Raw genomic sequence first — 20,036 nt, 5'->3', positions numbered from 1 at the left:
AAAAGTAGAGCAGAAACTCTATAGAGGTATGATTGGTTATCTCTTATACTTAATAGCTTCAAGACCTGATATTCTATATAGTGTCTGCTTATGTGCCATATTTCAATTAGATCCTAGAGAATCTCACTTAACAGCAGTTAAGCGAATTTTCAAATATCTGAAAGGAACTACTAATCTTAGTCTGTGTTATAGCAAATCCAGAAATTATAAATTAGTAGGTTACTGCGATGCTGACTTTCCTAGAGATAGAATGGAGAGAAAAATTACTTCTGGAAGTTGCCAATTTCTGGGAGACAACTTAATCTCATGGTCCAGTAAAAGACAATCCACTATAGCGCTATCAACTGATGAAGCCGAATACATAGTTGCAGCTGGATGCATTACTCAGATGCTTTGGATGAAACATTAACTTGAAGACTTCAACATATATGAGAGTAACATTCATATTCTCTGTGACAATACTTCTGTCATCTATCTTTCTAAAAACCCTATTTTACACTTAAGGGCTAAACATATAGAAATTAAATATCATTTCATCAGGGACTATACTCAGAAAGGGATCCTCTCTTTAAAATTTATTGATACAGACCATCGATGGGCTGATATCTTTACAAAACCCCTTGCTGAAGATAGGTTTAATTTCATTCTGAAGAACATCAACATGAAATTATGTCCATAATGATAATAAAAATCGTATATGTTTATTCTTGATTGCTATTAAACTGTGAACATATGATTAAAAGGTTTTTGGACAGACAGAAGATCTGAAAGTAGGTTAAGTCTATATCATCATCTCACTATATCAAACAGTTTGTCAACACTAGATGCTTGATGACATTCTGAAGTCATACACGTACTCAGAATATGAATGGAAAAAACTGTTGAGTTGACACCTTGAGACACGAGCCACATCGGTAACTGTTTTCAATTTTATTTTACGCTATCCCTATGTCTTTTAATCATCATTCTCATGATTATATGTGCCTCTTTAATCTTGCTCATTAATGCTTATGTCCATAAATCTTCTCTTCCGTTATTTCTCTTTTGCTATATATATATATATATATATATATATATATATATATCCATTTTTACCATATCCAAGTATCTCATCTTTCTTTAACCTAATTCTTGTTTTTGCTTTCTCTCAAGTCCTTTATGGCTGCTCAAAACCCTCAAAATGTTGCTAATGTCCTTCAGGTCATCATTGAAAAACGCCTTAGCTCCGAAATTGAAAATGAACATTTCAACTTCTGCCTAGATAAACAAGGATGGGGCGGGTACACTACTATTCTTCGTGGTCTTATTTTTACTAACCTTGTGAAAACCTTCTGGATCTATGCTTCTGTTAGTAGTGATGGTAATCGCATCACCTTTATAATTCATGGTATTCCTTTCATCATTACTCAAACCACCATTGCTGAAACAATTGATTGTCCATCCAACCTAAACTTTGCATGTCTTGCAACTTTTGATTTTTGGAATGCCTATATTGTACCAAGCAAATTGAGTAGATCTTCCAGACGTCTCCTCAATAACCCAGAGTTTCTACCACCCTCAAAGAAATCCTGGTTTCGGTTTGCCCTCTCAAACTTGCATCCTATGGGAGATTTCCATAATGTTGTGTCCTCGAGGGATCGTTTTCTCATTCATCGTATCGAAAAAGAACTTCCTGTAAATCTTCCCTCTATCATCATCAATCATGTGAAGGAATCCCTTCTTGCTTTCAGATCTGGTCAGAGTTTCTACATTCCCTATGGACGTATTCTCTCTGCCTTGTTCAAATCTACAAAAGTAGTTGATATCCTTCGCAGAGCAGATTTTCCAGGCAGTGATGAAGTTCTGTTTGATGAAAGCTATGAAGTCTTTAACTTCTGATTGACCTTGCCTTCTTTGAGTTTTTTTTTTGTTTTTTTGTTCTCTTGTAACTCTCTCGTTTTTAATGAATATATATTTTCCGTTCTTTTTTATTAATGACAAAAAGGGAGAGACTAAGTCTCAAATATTTCTATATAATATATATGTTTATTTGAAAGAACGGGAATATTTAAAACCTGATTGAAGGAGTTCTTAAAAGCTTCATAAGAACTTTTACATAAAAGCCGATAGGAATTCTGAAGAAATCAGTGAAAATGAAACCAACAAATCAGAACTTCCTCTTAAAGAATTCTACAGGGAAGTAATTTAAAATATCTGAGTATTTTACTTAGCGGGAGTTATCCAATTCTTATTTTTTGTTTCAAAATATATGAGTTTTTGTCATCATAAAAAAGGAGAGATTGTTAGAACATAGTTTAGTTCTACATCTTCGAAAGAGTTTCGATGATAACAAACACATAAATTTAGATAAGAACAAATATGCACTATAATCCTATGTTTTACTTTGCAGATGTTCTGAAGTAGGAATTAGTGATTTCACAGAAACAAAAGGCTGAATTGAGAGAAGCTTACAAGAAGAAGATGCTATGAACAATGATTTCTCAGAAGCAGAAGGTTGCATTAAGAAAGGTTTACAAGAATAAGATGTTCTAAGATATTGAAGGAAGTCTACAAGAACAAGAAGTTCTGAAGACGAACAAAAAAAGTCTAAAACTCTGAATGCTTCAAGCAGCAAAGCTGCACCCAATACTCTGAAGATCAGAAGATCGGAATAATGTTACGATAATCAAAGCATGATCATCATTATAACGACTAGAAATTAATGGCAATAGACAAGATCTCTAATTTTGGAAAAAGCTTTAATTTAATTCATCCTCCTTCCAAAACAAGTAAACATGTCTCTCAACGGATCAAAAATAGCTCACTCTATATAAAGGAGACATTGTTGAAGAATTCGGCAAGAAGTCTCACGCACGCACGAATTCATAAGAGCTCTATAATTTTCAATTATTTTTCTATTAGTCATATCTTATTTTTTGTGCTAGAAAATTGTGTAAAAATTACAGTTGTGATATAGCTTATTAGAAGCAATCTTAGACACATCAAAGTTGTAATTATTTAAAAGTTGCCTTAAGAACACCGGGGTGTGGTGGTTCTTGAGAAGACTTAAACGGTTGTTTAAGTGATTGTAATCAAAGTTTTGATTTAGTGGGTTAAGACCTCGTAAGAGAGAGGCAAAATCACCTTGGCGGGTGAACTGGAGTAGTTTGAGTTCAAACGAACCAGGATAACTAATGTGTACTTAGTTTTTAATTCTCTCAAAAACCTAATCCAACCCCCCTTATTGTGTTTTTCGTTTCTTCAACTCTTGTTACCTTCATCACTGATCAATTTAATTTTTTTGTTTATTACAAATTATACAGAAAAGTATGTTCCAATGAATTAGAAAATAGACAAAATAAATGATATCGATTACTTCATAACTTTTACTTTGTTTTGGTTTGGATTCACTTAATAATATTATAATAAAGTTTTTATTTACGTGTGTATGATCTATAGTTGGCATTTGCCAATGCTTCAACATAAAGAACAAAGTTCATTAAAATAAAGAGACTAGGTTTATTTTTTTCAGTTACATCATCATAGGTTCGACAACTATTAATGAAAATTTTAGATCTATGGACAGTTGCAACATAGGCAGTTACTAATAAGAGAGAGATAAAAATATATGATTATGTGAAGAAGATATAAGGAGGATATTGGGTGTGAAAAAATATAAAAGTTTTCATGCTATGATGATAAAATCTGTGTAAATATGTTTTTGGTTTCTATAAATATCTCAAATTTGACTTTTAGTTTCTATAAAAAATTGTCATGTTTTAGCCTATATAAAATTATTTTTGCATGACGTTTTAGTCCTTCTATAAAGATTAAAACTACGTGAATAAATAATTTTGTAAGGACTAAAACATAAATTTTTTTATAAGAATGAAAAGTCAAATTTGATAATTTTGTAGGGATCTAAAGCATATTTAATCTTAAAATTTAAACTATTAATTAAATTTGTTGGTGCAATTTTTATGGTTCATTTGTGAAGGATTTAATTGATCCTCACTTTAGGCGTCACCATAAAACCAAGATTTTTTTTAAATAACTAAGTTTTTTTTAAAAAAATTATGCATATAACCAAACTTTCAAATTAATTACATAAATTCCATTTTTTCACTATTTAAACACATTGTCGCCACTTGCATTGGCGAATTGTAAATTATGGCAGTTTAAAACCCCCGCAAATATATTTTTTAGAGCAAGCCGCCACTTGCATTGGCGACTGCAGTTAAATTTTACTTTATTTTTGTAAAATTTTGGGGGTTCAAAACCTCCGCAAATTTACAAAAAATTAAAATTTCAAGTGTAAGCAAAGTTTTGATTTAGTGGATTAAGACCTCGTAAGAGAGAGGCAAAATCACCCTGGCGGGTGGACTGGAGTAGTTTGAGTTCAAACGAATCAGGATAACCAATCGTGTACTTAGTTTTTAATTCTCTCAAAAAACCTAATCCAACCCCCCTTATTGTGTTTTTCGTTTCTTTAACTCTTGTTACCTTCATCACTGATCAATTTAATTTTTTTGTTTAATACAAATTATACAAAAAAGTATGTTGCAATGAATTGAAAAAGAGACAAAACAAATGATATTGATTACTTAGTAACTTTTACTTTGTTTCGGTTTGGATTCACTTAATATTATAATAAGATTTTTATTTATGTGTGTATGCTCTATAGTTGGCATTTGCCAATGCTTCAACATAAAGAACAAAGTTCATAAAAATAAAAAGAGTAGGTTTATTTTTTTCAGTTATATCATCATAGGTTCGACAACTATTAATGAAAATTTTAGATCTATGGACAGTTGCAACATAGGTTGTTACTAATAAGAGAGAAATAAAAAAATATGATTAAGTGGAGAAGATATAAGGAAGATATTGGGTGTGAAAAAATATAAAAGTTTTCATGTTATGATCATAAAATTTATGTAAATATATTTTTGGTTTATATAAATATCTCAAATTTAACTTTTAGTTCTTATAAAAAATTGTCATGTTTTAGTCTTTATAAAATTATTTTTGCATGACGTTTTAGTCCTTCTACAAGGATTAAAACTACGTGAATAAATATTTTGTAAGGACTAAAACATAAATTTTTTTATCAGGAAGAAAAGTCAAATTTGATAATTTTGTAGGGATCAAAAACATATTTAATCTTAAAATTTAAACTATTAATTAAATTTGTTGGTGCAATTTTTATGGTTCACTTATGAAGGATTTAATTGATCCTCACTTTAGGCGTCACCATAAAACCAAGTTGTTTTTTTTATAAATTAGTTTTTCAAAAAAATTACGTATATAACCAAATTTTCAAATTAATACATAAATGACATTTTTTCACTTTTTTAACACATTGTCGCCACTTGCATTGCTGAATTGTAAATTGTGGAAGTTTAAAATCCTCACAAATATAATTTTTAGAGCAAGCCGCCACTTACATTGGCGACTTCAGTAAAATTTAAAAAAAATTTGTAAAATTGTGGGGGTTCAAAACCTCCGCAAATTTACAAAAATTAAAATTTCAAGTGTATTTCTCTGGTTCAAGTGCAAAAATAATTTTATAAAAGCTAAAACCAGTGTTTTAAAAATCAGACCGGACATCAAACTGGTGAAGTATTGGGTCACTAGTTTATTGGTGAACCACTGGGTCACTGGTCGAACCGCATGACTAAACCGGATAACTCGGTTCAATAGACCGGTCGTTATAACAAAATTATATAGGTATAAAACATGTCATAAATAAATTTATTTTTTTTGAAAATATCATATCATAAATGAATTTACAAGTTCATAATTTAAATTCAAACTTTAAGGCTTTGTTTGGATTGACGGAATCGGATGGAGCGGAGCGGAATGAGATGGATTAAAATGATATTCCATTGTTTGGATAATTTAAAAATGGATGGAGTGGAGCGGAATGGAGTGGTATGGATTACATTCCATTCCATCACTTACAACTGTTTTTCTTCCCCTCCGATTTGGGCGGAATGAAGAATTTACCTTGTTCCGTCCTAAAATTTCCAAACAATGGAATGGTATCTTCGTTCCGCTCCGCTCCACTCCGCTTCATCCCATTCTGCTCCGTTCCATTCCGTTCCGTTGATTTTATGATATCCAAACATAGCCTAAATATAGATATCACACATAATAAAATAGTACAAAATTATAAAGTACAACTGCAAACAAACTTTAATAGCAACATAATCTACTTAAACAATATATAATTAAATAATTTATAATCAAATAATTTCATTGTCTACTAACTTTAAATTAAAGGAAAGAAAATTGTTTAAATGTTGGGATCTCCTTCTTCAATATCAAAAGCATATGCAACAAAGTCAACCATATGTAACATCATTATTTTTATTTTTTATTTAAGTTCGTTTATTTTTATTTCTTTTATTTTTTATTTGAATAATCAAAATGGCGTCGTTTTAATTTTTTAAATAATTTTTTTTTAAAAGCAATTAAACTATAGGTTTATGAAAACCGTCGGTTTTTTCGGTGTAAACCGATTTTAACCGGTTCACACCGGTTCAATGACATATCTGATCCAGCAATTGAAGCAGACCGATTATCTGGTCGGTTTCTGGTTCGACCGGTCTGACCGACCGGTTCGGTCCGGTTTTTAAAACACTGTCTTGAAATAAGAATATCCTTCCTCATACTTATGATAATTAATTGTATTAATCATTCTGTAACAAATTTTTTCAAAGTAAATGTTCTTCTCATACTTATGATAATTAATTGTCACTGATTTTTCTTTATATATGTCAATTTTTTAAATATATAAGGAAGAAGTGATATGTTTATTTATTTGATGAAAAAATTAAAAAATATTAGTGTAAATTTCCCAATTATGAAAATATAAAATAAAAACCGCCACAATAATCCTTTATTGTTTGAATCATAAAAAAACGCGTATAAAACAAATCAAAGGTGAGAAGAAGAAGAAAACGATGACAGTTAGTTCCGCTCAATTTGTCTCTTTCGAATTCGACTCTCTTCTCAATATTTATTTCCCCTCGTAGCTCCAACCTTCACATCGTTCATTCCTTTCTCTCATAAACAAGGGTTTCCATTTTGATTCCACACCGAGTTCCTAACATGGCCGAATCGGTCGAGCTTCCGAGTCGCTTGGCGATCCTTCCTTTCAGAAACAAGGTCCTCTTACCTGGTGCTATCATCAGAATCCGTTGCACTTCCCCTAGCAGGTGCTTTCTTTTTCTTTGATTGATGATGATTGTTTTTGTTTGTTTGATTGAAATTTCTACTTTCTGAGCTTGTTATGGTTGATTTTGTAGTTGACTCGAAAAATTGACGCACTTCATGTTTTTGGTTTTTGTTTGTTTGGATTTCTACGCCATGGAAGATGAGAAATTGGGAATATTATGAAGTTTTTGATAAATAGTTGAGGTCCACTGTGGACTACCTATCAAAGTGATCTAACATAAAATTTGCCTGCATGATTAGTTTGTGTATTGTGATTAGAAGTTGTTTGATTTTTGTATTTTTCTTCGAGCACTATGTGTGATTGTTTCTTTTGTTAATGAAGTGTGAAGTTGGTGGAACAAGAACTTTGGCAGAAAGAAGAGAAGGGGATGATCGGCATCCTGCCTGTACGTGATGCTCTTGAAATTAAGTCTGCGGGTCCCACTGCATCTCAAGGTAATAAACTGGATTTTTTAACTTTTTCCTCCTCACCAAGTGTTCTAATTAAAAGGAGGGAGGTGAAGTAACCATCTTCTTAATGGTAATAAATGTTAACCTGTGCTGGTGGTGCTAATGGGTGTCAAGTGGCAGTCGTGTGGTGGTAGGAGTAAGGCATCTGTTGTAAGGGTGGAGGGACTGATGGCAGTGGAAGGTGTCGTGTTGTTGTGGCAATGATGAAGGGTGTCAAATGGTGATAGTGATGGTGGTGGATGTCAAATGGTAGTGGCAATGCTGGGGGTACGGGAAGCAGGGCAGGTGGTGGTGGAGGGTGCTAAGTTGCTTGGCGATGGAGATGTCAAGCAGTAGGAATGGTGGTAAGGTGTCTAGTGTTAAATGCTATGCTAGGAGGAGGTGGCTATGGTGGAAGGTATGTAGTGATTGTAGAGGGTGCCATGCCATGCCGTGACATGATGGCAATGGTGAAAAAGGGTGCCTGGCGGTGATGGCGTTAGTAGAGGGTGGTGATACTTTAAGGTGGCAGTGAAAACTGAAAGATGCCTGATGACAGTGGTGGAATTGGAGGGTGTTTTGTTGTGGTGGTGTAGGTGAGGCGGTGAATGTTTTTCGATCCCTGAACATAAGTTAGGTCGTTTTAATTAGTTTATTTAAAATATTTTAAACCTATTTCCCTCTGCTGTAAACCCCCAGTATCTGAATGAGTAAAAATTAAGGAAGGATAAATTTTCCCCTCTTCATTTCTCTTGCCTGCCTCTTAAATTTTGATTCAAATAAACAAATATCATAAAAGTCTCTACAATCCCATCTATTTTCTTTGAACCAAACACTATAAAAACTGATTTAAAAAATGCATTTTTGCTATTCCTCTTTGCAGGTGCAGGAGCCAATATTCTAGAGCAAAGTTCAAAACTTCAGGACGGTTCATCAGATTCTCTCAAGCCTGATACCAAAAAGCAGAATGACGCTGTTCATTGGCACAACAGGTATAGATCAAGGGAACACCTTTTATGTCACTTTAAGAATCTCAAATCAAGTTGTTTGCTGATAAAGTGGTGAATTCTAACAGTTTGTCAGTAAATTTGAAATGTGTGAAGTTGTATAGGTCAAGTTATTTCCCCCCTTTCCTGGTGCATTATTTAGTTTATTGTCCTCTTTTATTTTGGACGGGTGTGTGTTGGAGGGGGAGAGGGATTCTAACTGATAGTTTCTTCTTTATATTTCCACTTTCAGATTTGCATAATTACAAAGGCCAAATAATTTTTTTAATGTTGTGAATGAATCGCATATTTATCTTGTGACATTTTAGAAAGTAAAACCTACAAATTGAGATTGATTTAATATAACATTAATCCCAGGGGAGTTGCTGCCCGACCATTACATTTATCAAGGGGAGTAGAGAAACCAAGTGGAAGGGTCACATATACCGTTGTTCTTGAAGGTTTGTGTAGATTTAGTGTCCTGGAACTAAGCACAAGAGGAATATACCAGACTGCAAAAATATCTTCCCTTGAGATGACTATGACTGGTATGTCTTTTTCCCAGGCATTCTATTTTGTTTAGAAAGTGTATTCTTATACCCTTTCCGTTTTCTTTGCAATGAATTAAAACAACAGAAGTTTGATAAGACTTTAGAGTTATGGCATTTAGCAGTTGATTACTTGATATCAATATGCTTCTCCATAGGTTTGATTATTTTGCAAAAAAAATTTGCCTTACTATGTGGAGACCCATGCCTTCCATCCATACACAATTCAACTCGAAAATATTATATATCACATTTTTTGTTTTCTTGGTATGAATGCATAGACCTTTAAGTATAAGGCATAAGCACCACTGGCAATTAGGAACCTATCTTAGATCAGGGATTATGCCTGAGGACGTAGTTAGTTTGATATGATGCTCTGAGATATGTATTAAGTTTCGTAAAATGCAGCCCATTACTGATTGAAAATATGTCAAAGACAGATAATGATAGTAATGTTGATTGTTTTAATTACATACCTTCTAATTAACATTTTAGCATTTTCAGATTAACATTTTAGGTCTTGAAATAGTTTATTATTCTATTTTTATTGATTTCAAATTAATATTTTAGCACAACGATAGAAGGGAAACAGTTATTTTGGGCATTTCCCTAATGATTTAATCACAAATGAGATTTTATCACCATCTTTGAAGATGCTGAGTTGCTTCTGTTTTTCTAATCTAGAGATGGAACAAATAGAGCAAGACCCAGATTACATAATGCTGTCTCGCCAATTCAAAGCAACAGCAACGGAGCTTATTTCTGTTCTGGAGCTGGTAAAACCTTGTAACTTCCATACTTCTACTAACATAATCTGAGAATCATGGAAACTCTGTTTGATCATTGAGCTTTAAATCCCTCGTGTTCTGCTATAATTGGTTGAATAATATCATTATAGTCCATGTTTGTATGAAATATTTTGAACATTGACTTCAAAGTCCCTATTGGGGCTTCTATATTTACATCTCTGATAGTGTCTGCATAGTCTTGTAATTGATATGGAATCTTTTGTTATAGGAATACCGAATACACTATCAATTATAATATTTTGGGCATGTCATGTTTTCTGTATTGCATTTGTATTAGGAGCTTACATTTTATTGCTTGTGTACAGAAACAAAAAACCGGTGGAAGAACCAAAGTCCTTTTGGACAATGTTCCTGTTCACAAGTTAGCTGATATATTTGTTGCAAGTTTTGAGATAAGTTTTGATGAACAACTATCTATGTTGGATTCAGTTGGCCCTAAATTGAGGCTTTCAAAAGCAACTGAGTTAGTTGATAGACATTTACAGGTTAGTAGTTAATGATGCTTGTCATGAGTCTAGTGTTGCATTATCAGTTTCTAATTCTACACGTGCCGGTCTATTTTCAATAGTCAATACGTGTAGCTGAGAAAATTACACAGAAGGTTGAAGGTCAATTGTCAAAATCTCAAAAAGAGTTTCTTCTGCGTCAGCAGGTAAGGTTTCTCGCTCCATCTTTTTTATACGTATTTGTCAAATGTTAGTACAAGGGTCTGGAAACTGTATTGATAAGCCTTACTGAATTCAGTTATGTTTGATGCGAAGGTTTTTGATGATCATCATGATGACCAAATTCTCAAACTTTCATGAAATCTACACCGAATACACAAAGACACAAATTTGGTAGATGAACTTCCCTACTGACGGCCTTAGAGCCAATGCACGCTTTTAAGAAAACAGTTCTCAGCCTTACGCAAAAGAAAACCAACGTGCACCAAAAACTTTCACAATTTCTCCTTATAACTACACCACACATAATCAAATACTACCTTACATCTGCCTCTATGACTAATTCAATTCTGCCTTGCTATTTTTTTATTTTTCCCCCGAGTAGACAGGGCACATTTTAGGCCTGTTTTCTGCATACTCCAGAATCGGACTAACATTTTGATCTCCAACAAATTCCTTCTGACTGAGCTGTATACCTTATCCTAGCCCCTAGAAAACATTTTCCCCAATGCGTTAGGATTTCATTTTCAATTTTTCATGTGTACAGTTCTGTATATCACTATTTAGGCAATTCAGGGTAGCACCTTGGTGTGACTGATAAACCGTAACTTTGCATTTATAGTCTGCTGTCGCAGTTTATTTATGAACTGTATAACACTATTTAGGCGATCAGTGTGTGTGCTACTTAAGTTGTCACTTTACCTTCTGCTCTTGCTGAGAACGATGGTTTGCGGGTTTACGAGCGCAACATTAAAATTTTCTTAGTCTTAAAGCCACCAGTTGTAGTTAGACTTAGATGATTCTGATATACAACATTTAGCTACTAGGTTATTATTGCAGGTTATCTAAGGAGAGAAATGGAAGATAGTTTAAAGTGTTTCTGCTTTGCATCAAGGCTGTGTATGCTGATAAAATAGCAATATATTATACCAACGATTTAAGAAGTTTTGGTCAAATTTTCAGCAGAGGAGCATTTTACTTCTTTTTTTATCTAGTTAGGGTTTTTACTTTTTATCTTATTGAGATGTTCTTGTTTCCTATTTTTTCTAAATAATATTTTAGATGAGGGCTATAAAAGAAGAACTTGGTGACAATGAGGATGATGAGGATGACTTGGTTGCGCTTGAAAGAAAGATGCAGAGTGCAGGAATGCCACCAAATGTATGGAAACTTGCACACAGAGAGTTGAGGTACTTTTTAATAGAAACATAATGAAATATGGTAATGATTGATCTTTGTGAGGTATTGCTTGCTATATATGTTGAATAAATAAATTAATGAAAAAACAAATATTGTCATCATCAAAGTGATTCTACAACCTTGTATTGACAATCAGTTCATTTTACTATAATTTTTCTCTCAGGAGGCTAAAAAAAATGCAGCCTCAGCAACCTGGGTACAACAGTTCGCGGGTTTACCTAGACCTTCTTGCTGATCTTCCCTGGCAGAAGGCCAGTGAAGAGAATGAACTAGACTTAAGAGCTGCACAAAAGCGATTGGACAGTGATCACTATGGTTTAGTGAAGGTCAAGCAACGGATAATTGAATACCTGGCAGTTCGCAAGGTTGTCAAATACTCTGTTACTATGCCTGTCAATATCTACTGGATTGTAAAGTTTGATGTGTTTCTAATTTAAGTGTATGTATGCATCACAGCTTAAACCAGATGCAAGGGGTCCAGTGTTGTGCTTTGTTGGACCACCAGGTGTCGGGAAAACATCACTGGCATCTTCTATTGCTGCTGCTTTGGGCCGAAAGTTTATTCGCATATCCCTTGGTGGTGTCAAGGATGAGGCTGATATTAGAGGACATAGGAGAACATACGTTGGAAGCATGCCTGGGCGCCTTGTAGATGGGTTAAAGGTTAAACTACACTTTATAAATTTTGATAATTGCATGTAATACTATGATATGCATGACATTTGCAATTACATTTGATAAGTAATGATAGCTTTAGATTATTTTAACACATTGAATGCTTGCATTTTCTTTTTTCTTTTTTTTTTGCCATTTGGTTTTGTTCTAGTGAATGAAACTAGAGCTAGTCAATATTGGGAGGCATGGAGACAAATTCAAGATTCCAAGTGTTTGTACAACTGTATATGGAAATTACTGATTCAATTAAAAGATACCTAGAAGAATTAATGTAACACTTCATTATAAGCATTTTAAGGCTGTTAAACTGGAAAGCAAAAAAAAAAAAAAAAGCTGTAATTTCCCTCCTCCATTTACACATTGTAATATATACTTAAGTTAAGTCTAGAAGGGCAAACGCATGAACATTGAACCAAATAATAAAATTTATTTCTTGCTCTTTCTTTTCAAGGGGGATCTTATCCTGATAGATGCTTTTCACATTTGACCTACAGAGAGTAGCTGTTTGCAATCCTGTTATGTTGCTTGATGAAGTTGACAAGACAGGTTCTGATGTTCGTGGAGATCCAGCTTCAGCATTGCTAGAGGTTCTTGATCCAGAACAAAATAAAACATTCAATGATCAGTATCCTACAGAATTTAAAATGTCTTCTCTCAATTTGGGCCCCCTTCCCAATCCCATGTTCTTTTCAATTCGATAATTTGTGTAGATCTCCTTTCTCATGTAGAGTTTTTTCACTGTCTTGTTTTTCATTTTAATATACCCAAGCACATACACAAACCTTTGTTTTACTTTTTATGTAATTGGTTTTGTGGTAGCTTTTTCTAATTGGTACACTTTTTCTTTTGCATTTTTACTATCTGGTTGTCTCTTGTCATCCTATGTCAAATTTTCCTAGTATATAGAGCTTCTTAGTTTGATATTTATCTAGATAATGCCTAATGTTATATTTTTGTGCAGACTTCACTTTTGTGTCTTAGATGATTGATTAGGAGGAGTCAGTACTAAATTCTATTTCTTGAAAAATATTGAGGACATTGTGTTAATGTTACCAAATCATGTTCATTTTTGTTGTTTTTCTAATAAGGTCTGCAAATAACGTTTCGTTTAATATAAAAAGATTCATTCTTCTGACGTCATTCCTTAAATTTAGCTAGCTATTTGAATGTTCCATTTGATTTGTCCAAGGTAATTTTTGTGGCTACAGCAAATAGGATGCAGCCTATCCCTCCACCACTTCTGGATAGGATGGAAGTGATCGAACTTCCTGGATATACACCTGAGGAAAAGCTCCAAATAGCCATGCAGCATTTGATTCCAAGAGTTTTGGACCAACATGGGTTGAGCTCTGAGTTTATTCAGATTCCCGAGGTATTGACTTTTTTTATAATTTAAAAGCCGATCCAGAAACATGTTAAGTTTCTGCTCATTCAGTGGAAGTGCTGATATTTTGGATACCATCATGATTAAAATAAAACAAACAAATCAATCCATATTTCGTAGAAAAAGAAAAACAGAGACAAATGCTGTGTTTAATTTTTCATGGGTTAGAGAATGTATGGGTTAGAGAATCAGTGTTATAACCATTCAATCTATCAGATCTGTATTCCGTCTGCACAAATCTTGAAAATTCACTGGTTTCTATGTTTTAGACACGGTCATATATATTTTTCCCTGCTTTCTTTGTTCTAGGCATAAAGTCATTCATTCTGTTCTGTTTGTACTCCTGGAAAGCAATTTAGTTGTATAGATATCTAATTTTGAACTATTTTGACACAGGCAATGGTGAAACTTGTCATTCAGAGATATACCAGGGAAGCTGGTGTGCGGAATTTGGAGAGGAACCTTGCTGCTCTGGCTCGTGCTGCTGCAGTACGGGTTGTAGAGCATGAACAGGTGGTTCCATTAAACAAAGGGATACAAGGACTCTCTACCCCACTTCTGGAAAATAGACTCGCTGATGGAACTGAAGTTGAAATGGATGTGATGCCAATGAGTGTAAATAGTCAGGACATCTCAAACACATTCAGGATTTCCTCTCCGTTAGTCGTTGATGAAACCATGCTTGAAAAAGTTCTTGGGGTAATTGAAATGCACTACCATTAATCTGTTCTAATCAAGGTCACTCGTGTTCCTGAATATTGTGGAGACTCGCAAATAAATGCACTTGATACAGCCGCAGTCGTTGCTGCGACGGCCATGAAGTTGCAGCCACAGATTGTGGTCCTGCAATTTTTTTAAAACCTTGGTTAAATTATATATAACCTGTGAAGATTTCCCTTCATTTTAATATTATCATGAAAGATCCTACATACGCATAGTTTTCTCAGATGCTCAGCAGGACTGATGCTCTATTTGTTATCAAATGCAGCCTCCAAGATTTGATGATAAAGAAGCTGCAGAACGCGTGGCTGCCCCTGGGGTCTCTGTTGGACTGGTTTGGACTGCTTTTGGTGGAGAGGTTCAGTTTGTGGAGGCTTCAGCAATGGTTGGGAAGGGTGAACTGCATCTCACTGGACAACTTGGTGATGTAATCAAAGAATCAGCTCAGATTGCACTAACATGGGTAAACAAACATATCTAATGAACTTCTCTCCCCTATCGCCTTTAAAGTTTTGTTTCTGATAAGCCATAGAAAAAGAGAGAATTAGTTTGAATTGCTTGAGAGGCTAATCCCCAGCCTTATCTATTTATAATAGAGTTTACAAGATCCTTAAATTAGAGGGAAAGAATAAAAGATACAATCAGAAAAATGTAAACATGATATCTACTATAATATCTAGATAATATCTTAACACTTCCACTCAAGTTTGGCCCATAGATAAGATATATGGGTTTGATTGAATTTCATTGCAAAGATTCTAAAATGTGATAAATAGCTTTGAACGTTCTTTCATCAAGAAAATTCATATTCATCTCAAAAAGTCATCAATGAAAGATGAAATACCCGAACCACTAAACAGAACTAACACGAGTTGGGTCCTAGATTTTGGGAATGGTGGGTGGTGTGTGTGGTTATATTTGTTATAGTATTTTATATATTAAATAAATATCTTGTTTTATTTATATATAATAGTAATAGTACCATAGCTCCCCTGCCACCGTTAGCCTGCGGCGCGGTGCTTTATGTGTTTGTCTGTGTATACAATTGCCCAGGTAAAATACTTTATTTATTTGAAATTTTAGAATTGAAAAAATTATTACAGTTTTCTACGATTTGTTCAGTCTTATTCGAATCAGGTTTATTGGGATCATGGGCCTAAGAGGTGTAATGGGCTGGGCTAATGACTGTTTTAGTAAAACCTACTTGATCTAGTCGTATAAGATCATCTAGAGGTGTCATTATGTGTGCTACAAAATGAAAAAGATCTAGAAGCATGTCTCACAATGAACAGAAATGATATGCACGTCACCACACTTTTGTTTCCATGTTTGTTTGCATTGAACATTTGCCATCCCACTGTTATATGTGCTCAACTCATGAATTTGGATCGAGAATCATTACATGTCATTTTGACTTCAAAAGGATTGAATTCACAGGTAAGGGCAAGGGCAGCTGATTTTAGGCTGGCTGCTGAAGAGGGATTTAATCTTTTGGAGGGCCGTGATGTACATATTCATTTTCCTGCGGGAGCTGTTCCTAAAGATGGCCCCTCGGCAGGTGTGACTTTAGTCACGTCATTGGTATCTCTTTTCACTCAGAAAAGTGTGAGATCTGATACAGCTATGACTGGAGAGATGACGTTGAGGGGATTAGTTCTACCTGTTGGAGGTGTCAAGGACAAGGTAAAATTCTCATTTCTTCATGACCTGATAGTTAGCTTACTAAAACGCGACTATAGACATAATGATAGTATTATGAAAGATAATAAGAAAAATTCCTTGTTGCAGGATGAAAAGTCTCAAGAATATTCGGGACAATTGAAAAAGATAGCCGATTCTCTAAATCTCTCTTATTTATAGAGAACACACCTTATTTTTGTTAACTAACTCTCTTTAACTAACCGATGAATGCTCCCCCTCCCCCCTAAACTTTCACCATGTCCACAGAACTATTTAAAAATGGCCATCTGAATATAACCATTTTTGGTTGACAGACTGACAGTGACAGATTAAAAAGGTTAAAGTTGTACAGATATTAGCATAATATGATTCTTGTTTATCTCCCACACAGATATTAGCTGCCCATCGTTATGGTATCAAGAGAGTTATCTTGCCTGAAAGGAACCTGAAAGACTTGGTTGAAATACCATCAACAGTACTGGCCAATTTGGAGGTAATTCTGTTTGCAGAACGGTGCTCAGACAGTAATCAGCTGAGCACGGTTCCTATATATTCACTTACATATTTTCAAAATTTTCTCCATTCTTATGGTGGTAACTGATAATATCTTATCACCACTGTAGTGAAACATACAATCCTCATTTCCTCTTTGAATTTTGTTAACAGATACTGCCTGCAAAACGAATGGAAGATGTATTAGAGCATGCTTTTGATGGAGGGTGCCCATGGAGACAACACTCTAAGTTATAGCAGTATTCCTGACTTACAACATGTATTAGTACACCTCTTGTGTTTCAACCATTAATGGTTTGTATATCATCTATTCAACATCGTGAATTCTGAATGTCGTTGTGATACTGCGGACCAAGTATATTCAACTGGACGTTCCTAATCAAACAAATCCCAAGAAATCGACAATCTGGATGGACCTTACATGTATATCCTTAGGACCCACTGTCCACTTTGTTCTTGCGAAAGGTGAGCTAGGTGAGCTACTGCATGTCATGCTCTTCATTTAGCATCATCTTCCCAGGCTCACTATGTGTTGTAAATTCTATTTGTCCGCCCTATATCCTCTCTCTCTTCCTAAATAAATTGTGCATAAAGTAATAAAGCATTGTTTTCTCTTAAGTGGAGGATGGCTCTCTCTTGAATGTGGTTTTTGTTATTTCTTATACTCCCCTGTTAGCCCCTCGGTTGGTATTTTTTGAATACGTGTTATGAAAGTGGGTATTTAATTATGTAAAATATATTTAAATTTAAAAAATTGTTTAAAAAGCTACTATTCCCTCTAGTCTTATATATCTTATTTATGAGAAAATTTATTTTTTAGATTTAATTCTATCATATTGATTAAATATATTGATTATTCAATAAATATTAAATGTAAACCTTCTCTTATAAACAAGAAAAATAAGACTGATTTTTCTTATAAAGAAGACTGTTAATATATTTGAGACCTCTACCTCTTCCGCAACTCATTTTCTCACTATCTTTGTCATCATATCACAAGTCTAATACATGTTTTTCAAGGTGTAGATTGGATATATGAGTGCCAAAAGATTTTTTATTTTATTTTATTGTAATTTTAATGATGAAAGTTATTTTCATAGTACTAGTTCAGCTTTGAATTTACTTAATTGATCCAAAATTATTTTAATAATATTTTGTGATAATTTTTTCTTGTGAAATATATATTAATAATACTTTGAATTCACTTTATTATAAAAAATTGAAGTCTTGACTTCTTCTTAATGGCAAGTGGATGAATATATTTAAATAATTAAATAAAATGAAATAAGCAACACAACCAATAAAAAAGAAAAGAAAAGTCAACAAACAAAAACTAAAGCAAGGAATAACACAGACAATCCCCTCTCGAGCAAGAACCGTTGGAGGTTATGGAGAGTTAACTTCACAGTAAAAGGAAGAAAATAAGTGTGTGTTGTTAATCAAGGAAAATGTTGTTTGGGTTGAGCATGAATAATGATGATTATTGGAAGCAGTCACTTTTTTTGTTGTCAAATTCGAGTGACTATTTCCTCTACAGTCTAATGTGTGACAACTCGTAAAGTTTATGATCATTTTCTTTGGCGACAAATAACATTGCTTATTCATTAAACATTGCAAAGCAAAATAAGGCATTGATTAGTTTGCGTGTACTTTTTAGTTCTATTTATAGCAAGTTTGCTCCTTTCATGTCATCATATAAAACAAAGACATGATCAACAATTATTTTATTAAGAAATTAATGTCAATAGTATTCTCAACAAGTTTAACATTAACCTATTATCCCCCGCATGTTTATAAGTTTTTATTACAGTGAAATTGAGAAAGTGAGATACTTCTCAATTCCCTTTATTGTCAGTATATAGATAAATAGATAGATACACTCTTCTTTTATGTAAAGAGCCCGCATCTATCCGTTCGTTACACGACATTTTTCTTATGGTTTCTAGCTAACATGATATACATAAAGAAAAATATTACCAAAAATATCCAAATCACAACAGAAAAGCAACCACAAAAAAATATAATTTTAGCTTCTATTAGCCTTTTGCCAGAGCAAGTTTTCATTCACCAATCATCTTGCAGTATCAGATTCCAACCAAAAAACACCAAACTAACACTTCTATAAATTATATGCCCCATCACATTATAAACTCTAAATTCATATTCAAGCATGAGATTCCTCACATACATAATAATTTCCATTCTCTTTCTTTCTCAATACACAAATGGCTCGAAGTCGAACCTTATCGTTCGATCTTGTAGAGAAGCCTCCAAGAATGACCCGAATTTGAGCTATGATTTCTGCGTTACATCCCTATATGAATCTGCTTGCAAGGAAAAACTACATCCGAAAAAACTAGAAGATCTCGTGAGCATGTCAATTCAACTAACCAAGTCCAATGGAACAAACATCATTTCCATAATTTCACATGACTTGCAAAACCAAACTCATGGCGAATATGTGAAGGCTTGTTTAAAAGATTGTTTTGATCTTTACAATGATTCCCTTGAATCTTTAGATAATGCTATGGTTGCTTTCAATACGTCCAAGGACTTGGACACGGCGAATATCAACGTGAGCGCCGCCTTGGATGATTCGGTTACATGTGAAGATCAGTTCAAAGAAAGGAAAGAGGAAAATGAAACTTCTCCTTTAACACAAGAGAATCATGTTTACTTTCAACTCAATGTAATATCTTTATCTTTTATTCAAATGATTCGTCAACGATACTAGCTAGCAACACTCTTGAGAAGAAGCTTATACATATGTTGACGTTGATGTTATTATAAATATATACTTCTTTATTTGTAAGAAGATTGTATTGAGAATGAAATTGTAAGTGTGATGTTTTTGATATGAAAGAATATATATTTTTTTTTTGAAGACATATGTTAGAATATTAGACATTGGTTGTATTAATATTTTTCTTGTAAGGTGTGTTCTATAATACATTGCGTGAGGATAAAAACCAAAGTTTTGGATTCCTTTATGATATTATTGTTATATTATGATTATAATTATTGGATGGTGTGGCTTAGAGAGTTTGTGAGAAGCTAGTTTGTTACCAATTTGGATGGATTGGACAAAAGTTGAGAGTGATTGCGACTTAAGAGTGGCTTTTTCTTGGCCTACCATGCGCTCGCATTTGAGCTTGGGGTGGACAGTTATACTCATGTTAACTTCATGCATATTCTATCTTGTGCTTCAC

At 33.8% G+C, this 20,036-nt stretch overlaps 2 protein-coding genes across 3 annotated transcripts; both read left to right on the top strand.

Annotated features, from left to right (window-relative positions):
• Nucleotides 1–6,903: 6,903 nt before the first annotated feature.
• Nucleotides 6,904–17,435, top strand: LOC131628431 (lon protease homolog 2, peroxisomal-like). 2 transcript variants are annotated; one of them, XM_058899262.1, is made up of 17 exons: nt 6,906–7,199; nt 7,541–7,653; nt 8,531–8,639; nt 9,012–9,181; nt 9,866–9,957; nt 10,296–10,475; nt 10,559–10,642; nt 11,718–11,845; nt 12,019–12,220; nt 12,312–12,518; nt 13,025–13,155; nt 13,689–13,902; nt 14,311–14,613; nt 14,903–15,097; nt 16,072–16,317; nt 16,706–16,807; nt 16,981–17,435. In XM_058899262.1, the coding sequence occupies exons 1-17, from the start codon at nt 7,093–7,095 to the stop codon at nt 17,062–17,064; spliced, it is 2,667 nt and encodes an 888-aa protein (XP_058755245.1). In that variant the 5' UTR covers nt 6,906–7,092; the 3' UTR covers nt 17,065–17,435. The 2 variants fall into 2 exon arrangements, with proteins under 2 accessions (XP_058755246.1, XP_058755245.1); XM_058899263.1 differs by lacking the exons at nt 16,706–16,807; nt 16,981–17,435 and adding an exon at nt 16,423–16,675 and having other exon boundaries at nt 6,904–7,199.
• A 1,378-nt stretch (nt 17,436–18,813) lies between these two features.
• On the top strand, nt 18,814–19,809 carry LOC131628433 (pectinesterase inhibitor 12-like). Its single transcript, XM_058899264.1, has one exon. The coding sequence runs from the start codon at nt 18,998–19,000 to the stop codon at nt 19,559–19,561; it is 564 nt and encodes a 187-aa protein (XP_058755247.1). The 5' UTR covers nt 18,814–18,997; the 3' UTR covers nt 19,562–19,809.
• The last annotated feature ends 227 nt before the right edge of the window (nt 19,810–20,036 follow it).

Source organism: Vicia villosa, unplaced genomic scaffold, assembly GCF_029867415.1.
Source record: "Vicia villosa cultivar HV-30 ecotype Madison, WI unplaced genomic scaffold, Vvil1.0 ctg.000455F_1_1, whole genome shotgun sequence".
In the NCBI taxonomy this organism is placed as follows: domain Eukaryota; kingdom Viridiplantae; phylum Streptophyta; class Magnoliopsida; order Fabales; family Fabaceae; genus Vicia; species Vicia villosa.
The sequence above is the reverse complement of the archived record's forward strand: the minus strand, read 5'-3'. Positions and strand labels throughout refer to the sequence as shown.

Coding starts and splice junctions, on each gene's coding strand:
- LOC131628431 (XM_058899262.1), top strand. CDS start 7,093: ATGGCCGAATCGGTCGAGCTTCCGAGTCGCTTGGCGATCCTTCCTTTC. Junction 7,200..7,540: donor CGTTGCACTTCCCCTAGCAG/GTGCTTTCTTTT, acceptor TTGTTAATGAAG/TGTGAAGTTGGTGGAACAAG. Junction 13,156..13,688: donor AATAAAACATTCAATGATCA/GTATCCTACAGA, acceptor AAATTTAGCTAG/CTATTTGAATGTTCCATTTG.
- LOC131628433 (XM_058899264.1), top strand. CDS start 18,998: ATGAGATTCCTCACATACATAATAATTTCCATTCTCTTTCTTTCTCAA.